The sequence below is a fragment of the Pygoscelis adeliae genome, unplaced genomic scaffold, assembly GCF_000699105.1.
Source record: "Pygoscelis adeliae isolate BGI_AS28 unplaced genomic scaffold, ASM69910v1 Scaffold314, whole genome shotgun sequence".
Lineage (NCBI taxonomy): Eukaryota > Metazoa > Chordata > Aves > Sphenisciformes > Spheniscidae > Pygoscelis > Pygoscelis adeliae.
This window is the reverse complement of record NW_008824668.1, coordinates 1095826-1102522: the sequence shown is the minus strand read 5'-3', so window position 1 is coordinate 1102522 and position 6697 is coordinate 1095826. Positions and strand designations below refer to the sequence as shown.

Genomic DNA, 6697 nt, shown 5'->3' with positions numbered 1-6697 from the left:
GCAGGGGGTGAGAAATAGGGCACGGAGACTATACCTCTGCCCCGGGAGGAGGGGGGCGACGGGTTCCTGCAACCCCAGAGCGAGACGGTCTGGGGCTGGCCCGAAAGGCACGGCAAGAGAAGAGAGGGTTTGAGGGGAGCGCCGCGTGTTTTCCTTCCACGGGGCGACAGAAAAGTCCTGTGGGTTTTAGGCGGTGATACCTTGCAGTGAAGGGAAGCCTGGGCAGCAGTTCTGCAATCGTTTCCTCCGGACGAGCGGCGTGAGTACTGATTTCCATAAAACTAACAGCTGCCAAATACTAAACGACGTTGCCCGGCGATACCTGCCGGAAAGCTTTACACACAGTTAACGGGGTGTCACGCTGAGAGATGAGCAGAAGCTTGATTTCCTTCACCAAAATAAGAGGGAAGACGGTAGCGACTGAGCTGTCTCTAGGAAAGCAGTTGTGCCGAACATAAAGTTGAGCTTTCGGTATAAAATCACTCCTTTCGGCCACAAACTACTCCCGTAACACCGCCGCGGCGGCGTTATGACCAATGAAACTTCAGTGTGAAACCCAGAAAACAGACTTAAAAATCACCCTTAGAGAATATTAATTGAAAGGCGGGAAAACGACAGCACCGGGTGAGCGTGGGGCTGGGTACTGCAGCCTGGGCAGCCGCCCGGAGCCTTCCCCTCCCCTTCCGAGGGGGCAAGGTGACCACCGGGCAATGAGAACATCAGCAGGGGCTGAGCCTGTTGTGGTTTCCTTCCGTCTCAGCGTGACGGGGCGGATTAGGAAGAGAGCAACCACCGTGTTCACGTTCCGCGGAAGGAGACGTGTACAGCGGGGTACAGACCCCCGGGGAACCCCCGGGGCGGCTTGTGCCAGCGGCTGGGTATCATAGAATCATAGAATCATTAAGGTTGGAAAAGACCTCCAAGGTCATCGAGTCCAACCGTCAACCCAACACCACCATGCCCACTAAACCATGTCCCTAAGCGCCTCCTCATCTACCCGTCTTTTAAATACCCCCAGGGATGGGGACTCAACCACTGCCCTGGGCAGCCTGTTCCAATGTTTAACCACTCTTTCAGTAAAGACATTTTTCCTCACGTCCAATCTAAACCTCCCCTGGCGCAACTTGAGGCCATTTCCTCTCGTCCTTTCGCCAGTTACGTGGGAGAAGAGACCGACCCCCACCTCGCTACAGCCTCCTGTCAGGGAGTTGTAGAGAGCGATGAGGTCTCCCCTCAGCCTCCTGTTCTCCAGGCTAAAGAACTGGGTACCGCCAGTTCACGCAGGTGCGGCCCTCGAGCCCCTGGCCGTGCATCACGGCCACCTCCCGACCGCTCCTCGGCCCCCGCTCCCGAGGAGCGAGTAAGAAACAACGGGACCAAAGTCTTCCTCTGCCATCACTGACTTTTCTACGTATAACTAACTTGATGCTTCCTGAGGCCTTATTCATTAGCACGCTGCTGCTTTCTTACTTCGAGTAGCCTCGAGCCGCACGGATCCACTTACTCCCAAGGCCGTTTGACTGGACTTGGCTGGAAGACCTGACGTTCAGCCTTCAAACTCCCCCTTCCAGGCTTTTCCTAAGCCATCCAAGGAGGGTCACGTGCATCAGAAAAGGCGTGGGAGGTGAAGAAACAGAGGATGCGTGGCAGAGATGCTGTTATACCTTGGGACCGGGGAATGCTGGTTTTCGACCCCAATACAGAAACCGGCAGTTTGGTCCGTTCGAGGTAGATACTTACGTAAAAAGGCACGCAGATCGAGCGACCGCCACCAGCCCGGTGGTCACCTTGCCCCCTCGGAAGGGGAGGGGAAGGCTCCGGGCGGCTGCCCAGGCTGCAGTACCCAGCCCCACGCTCACCCGGTGCTGTCGTTTTCCCGCCTTTCAATTAATATTCTCTAAGGGTGATTTTTAAGTCTGTTTTCTGGGTTTCACATTGAAGTTTCATTGGTCATAACGACGCCGCGGCGGTGTTACGGGAGTAGTTTGCCCTGCAGAATTACAGATGCTTTGGCACCAAGTCTACTAATATCGTTCGCGAGGCAGATCTGGCTCCCCGCAAGACCCACTACAAGCCGCCAGGCTCCCCCTGTAACACAGGAATTGGTACCTCAAGACACATAAATACGCGCTAAGGACTCTACAGAGGATTGTGCCAAGCCGCCGTTCACGTAGCGCCGGGGCTGGCCGCCACAACGCCGCCAGCAGCATCAGGGCTGTTTGAATACGCAAGTCATTGCAGCAGCAAGATGGCCTTCACGGCACTCCAGCTGAAACGGATGCCGACGGGTTTGGATTAGGAGGTGCGATCCGTCTTAGCTGAAACCGGGGGAAAGAAAAGGGAAACAAACGATCTGTTCGACGCCGGAATAAGCAACGGTGTTGCTATGTTGCTAGTTACATTCTGTGTTCCTGTACAACAGAACGTCCTGCAATAGGGACGTGCAGTACCAGAAATGAAAAGGTGTGTCCGCCCCGTGTACTTGCATTTGCAATTAATACTGGTCCTGCCTCCCGGAATGCACTGTTTTATTGCCTCTGACGCTTGCCTACCATTCAGCTGCAATTATCTTGTCAGGAAGAGTGGAAGGCAGCTGTAATTTTGTACAACAGAGATTTGTTCATTGAAGGATTTCTTGTATTATAGATTGCATTTACAAAAGGACACTAAAAGCAAATTCTGTAGAAAAGGTTCTAACCAATTCTCATTTCATTCATTTATTTGGGATCTCAGATCAAACAACTGAGTATCCTCTCAGAATTTTCTCCGATTAAACTCTGTGAACAATGTGAGGAAGACAGCGTGGAGGTCTGGAGGTGGCCTATAGCTTTCAACGCACCTTCCTTTTACCCTGGACTCATCGAGTTTAATCCTGATTGGGATCCCAAGGGAAAATGTCAGTGTCGGTTCACTTCATCTTAAATCCCTCTCAAGTATTTGTCCTCATCAGAAACCAGTCATATAATCAGTCGTAATTCGGCGTGTTACAGTCTGTTCGTAAGGAAGATTTAGCTGAAGAGAGAAGACTCCGGCAGGTCATGACAACAATGCTTTGGCAGAGAGCTGCGAGGGAAGATGACGGAGCAATTTTTCCGAATGATCATGGTAGAAATGCATGGGTTAACCACACTCCTCAACATGAAAAATAACATCCCTGGAAAAATAGTCATTTCAGTTATAGATACCAGGGAAGAATCTAATACTATTGAACGCAGTAGCAAAAATCCTGCTGACTTCAGTGAAGACTTCGCTCACTGGGTTTTCAGGAGAGGAAAATCTGAATATTCATCTACAATTTAGAGGAGACTCTCCAAGCACCTCTAACGTCAGAGGTCACCTTTCTGCAAACCTTTTAAGTACGCGTCAGAAGCAGCAAAGGTACACAATCTCTGCACCCACTTACCTCGTTTATGCGCTAACAGACGTCAGGATGGAGGCTGTTGGTTCACTGCTCAATCTTTGACCGGCAGGATGAAAAGACCCCTGGGCTTGCGAGCGCACCGACTTCCTTCCCAAACTGGCAAATATCCTCTCCTGTTGCGCCACTTCACTCATCTCTAGAACCCCTGTTTAGACTCTACCACCATGTATGTGACCACATAGACAAATTAATGTTATAAACTCCTTTGCACATGAAAGAAAGTCTCAAGGGAAACAAGAATCACATTTAAACCCCCATTTCAAAACACAGACGCTGCCAGGCATCTCACCACGTCTCATTATGGAATCCACCCGTGGCCTCAATCCTTCCAAGGTTTGCTGTCAGATGGCAAGTTTTCTTTTAACAGGCTAAAGACTCAATACTCAGCCTGTCCTTTTAATAACAGGGTTTGTTTTTCTCTCGCTGCGCAGAGCTCCTGGTAATGGCTATCCGTACAGTTCGGAGCCCATGGCATAATACCAGTGTGGGATCAGGCAAAGGGGCCAATAGTTGTTTTTTTCAAGAACTATTTTATAACGTGTTTCAGGATTCAGCTGCTCATTAACAAAGAGGGGGATTTTCCAAAACGTTCTGCGTTAGCCTAACTGTAGCAGCGATGACTCTGAAAATGCCGCCCTTAGTCCTCAGCTCTTCAAAGAACTTTTAAGTTCTGATCCAAACCAGTCTTATAAACCAGTGCGGCGATATCAGCCTGAATAAACGGAAGCTGAAAACATGGTGGTAGCATTTTAAGATGGCGTTACGTCTGCTACTGAATGACAACACCTAAAAAAGTCTCCCTTGTTAATTATTTCACCGCTAATCGTTTTAGCAGAAACGTGGTCACCGCTGGATGTGGTGGTAGGATTGAACCAAGGTAGAGTCAGGGCAGCTACTCACTGGGACAAACGAGGCATTCACTCTTCCGTCAGCTGTAACATCATTATTGTTTCTGGCCAAAAGGAGGGAAGATACATGCAACTTCTGCATTGTATAAAAAAAACCCAAAACCCTGAGCTGTTCAAGGCTCAGTGTCTTGCCAACAGCCAGAAGACACAGCCCAGTTATCACAACCTCACGCTTCCCCAAGCAGCTCTTTCAGTCCCAGCAGATCTGCAACACGCTTGAAAATTTGTGAGGGAGAATGAAGAGTCAGCATGGGACGCAGGCGACTTCGGTCTCCCCGTTCCCCCAGACATCCCACGTGGCCTTGAGTACGGCACCTTCAGGCCCAACGTGTATTTACACACTTAAATCACACTAAGTAGGATTTCGAAAGCCTTAATCTACATCTAAATTCCCTTCCAGATCTTGCTTTTGATCTCTCCAGCTATACCCGTATTATCAAATCGGCTCAAGGCTCTAGCAGTGCTGGAAATCCACCCCCCGGTGGTTCTTAAGATTTAAGTCCTGCCCTGCGCTGGCTCTAGATCAGGACCAGTTCTCCCATCAGTAGCCTCGGGCACAAGGAGCAGGGTGGGGTGGCTGGTTCACCCTCCTCACCTGCCTCTCCAGGCCACGTGGACGAGGCCGCAGAGCCAGTAGCTCCAAGATCTTGGGACTAAACTGCAGGAAGGAGAGCAACAGCAGCATCGGCAAAGGGAATAAAAACGCAGAAGCTCTCTGTAAAAGGGGAATAGCTCTGCTTCACCTCACAGACAGGGAAAGCAGGCCTGCCTTAGACTGTCCTTACAGACCTTGGAACGGGGCCACCTAAGGCAAAAAGGGCTGTTGAGCGGATGCATCTATTTTTCCATTCTTCCAGTAATACAGCTATACCATTTGTTTTGTACTTCTGAACCAAACAATTGCACATTCACAGTTGGAGGTAGGGTATAAATATTGTCTCTGGCTGATCCCTTGATCCAGCCGTCCTAGCTGAATTAATGACATTCGCAAATCAATCCAGGATTTGTTGCTGTCGGAGCAGATGGCCAGGCAGACTGCATTTGTGAGCAAGGCGGGCGCATTCTCCTTCCAATTATCCAGCAGCGTTTTCCAACGGCGGATATTTAAAATTAGACATTATTTTGAAGCAACGCTAAATCTCTCTTGTTCCTTATTCAGCTCAGTAAGGGCACTGACCCCTAACTTTCTGCTCTACTTCTGCCCTCTAAGGCCTTAGTGAAAGTGTAGGATGGCTGGCGCCCCTTTCCCTTTCAACTGAACATTTTCTGCCCCATTTTCTTCTGCCGTCTTCCCACTTTCTGCAGAAAAGAGGTGACAACAACAGATGCTGTTTGGCGTGGGGATTTCAAGGGTGCATTATATTAATTGTGGAGCTGAGTACTGCAGAAAAGGGAAGAGAAGCCGCATTCATGCTACTAGCTGCCTGCCATGGCACGTAACAGCAGGAACCGTTAACAGTGCGCCTTTCAAAAAGCCTTGATGGGGCTTCCCCATCGCAGTAGTAAATTTGCCATGAAAGACAGTCATGCTGTTTTCCCAGCGTTCACATCTGTTCTGCATTCAGAGTCTTTCTGGCTGATAATTGCTCTCTTCTCCCCTCTGTCTCCTGCTGAGGAACCGCTAGAGCTGTCAGGGGAGTCTCAGCTGAGCTCGATCACGTTCTGTATGAGATGTCTCACTTGGCACCAAAGGTGAACAAGGTTAACCGAGAGTACCTTTGCAGTCCCTGAAAGAATGAAACGTGACAAAACAGTCCAGAGGAGACAATCCCCCTGTGGTGTGACAAAACGGACCACGCTGATTTAACTGCATCTATGCAAATGTATTAAAATCATCTCCTTCGCTTTATGGGCACATTAGAGAAAAGACACAGAGCCTACTCAGACCAAGGCGAGGCCGTACAAGATACTGCATGTATGCACACTGCAGCAGACAGCCTGTTAACCCCACAAGATCCCATCATCTTAGTACCACCAAAAGGAAGAGCAGATATGGAAGAAAGCCTGCGAGAACCGGGAGGGGAACGGTGGCCAAGTTTACACAGGTGCGAATACAATTTTACATGCCAGTAGTATCCTAACCGCTACCAGAGAATATTCACTGCTTAGTATTTCACCATTTTCCTTCACTGTTTTCCAAAAAATGAAAATTGAGTGTTAATAGAAAAATTGAGGTATGTAATTGCTCAGCCTTACGCTCAATCTTTCAGTACAGAGTCCTGGCAGATACAAATGTGTGTTAACTGGAGAAATTAAAAGCTAATGCCAGGGCTCCTTGTACTTCAGAACTGACGTGTTTATTGAAATGTGGCTGGAAATGAAGCTCCCAACACCTTGAATACAGCACAAATCAAGCCAGTCCACTACC

The 6697-nt window shown here is 49.3% G+C and overlaps 1 protein-coding gene across 1 annotated transcript in view; it reads right to left on the bottom strand.

Moving 5' to 3' along the window:
* Positions 1-5014, bottom strand: part of CNIH1 (cornichon family AMPA receptor auxiliary protein 1) — a 14422-nt gene extending 9408 nt beyond the window's left edge. Inside the window, exon 1 of the mRNA XM_009322941.1 lies at positions 4925-5014. Coding sequence (XP_009321216.1) covers positions 4925-5014 — 90 coding nt within the window. The remainder of the gene's footprint in view (positions 1-4924) is intronic.
* Between the last annotated feature and the right edge of the window lie 1683 nt (positions 5015-6697).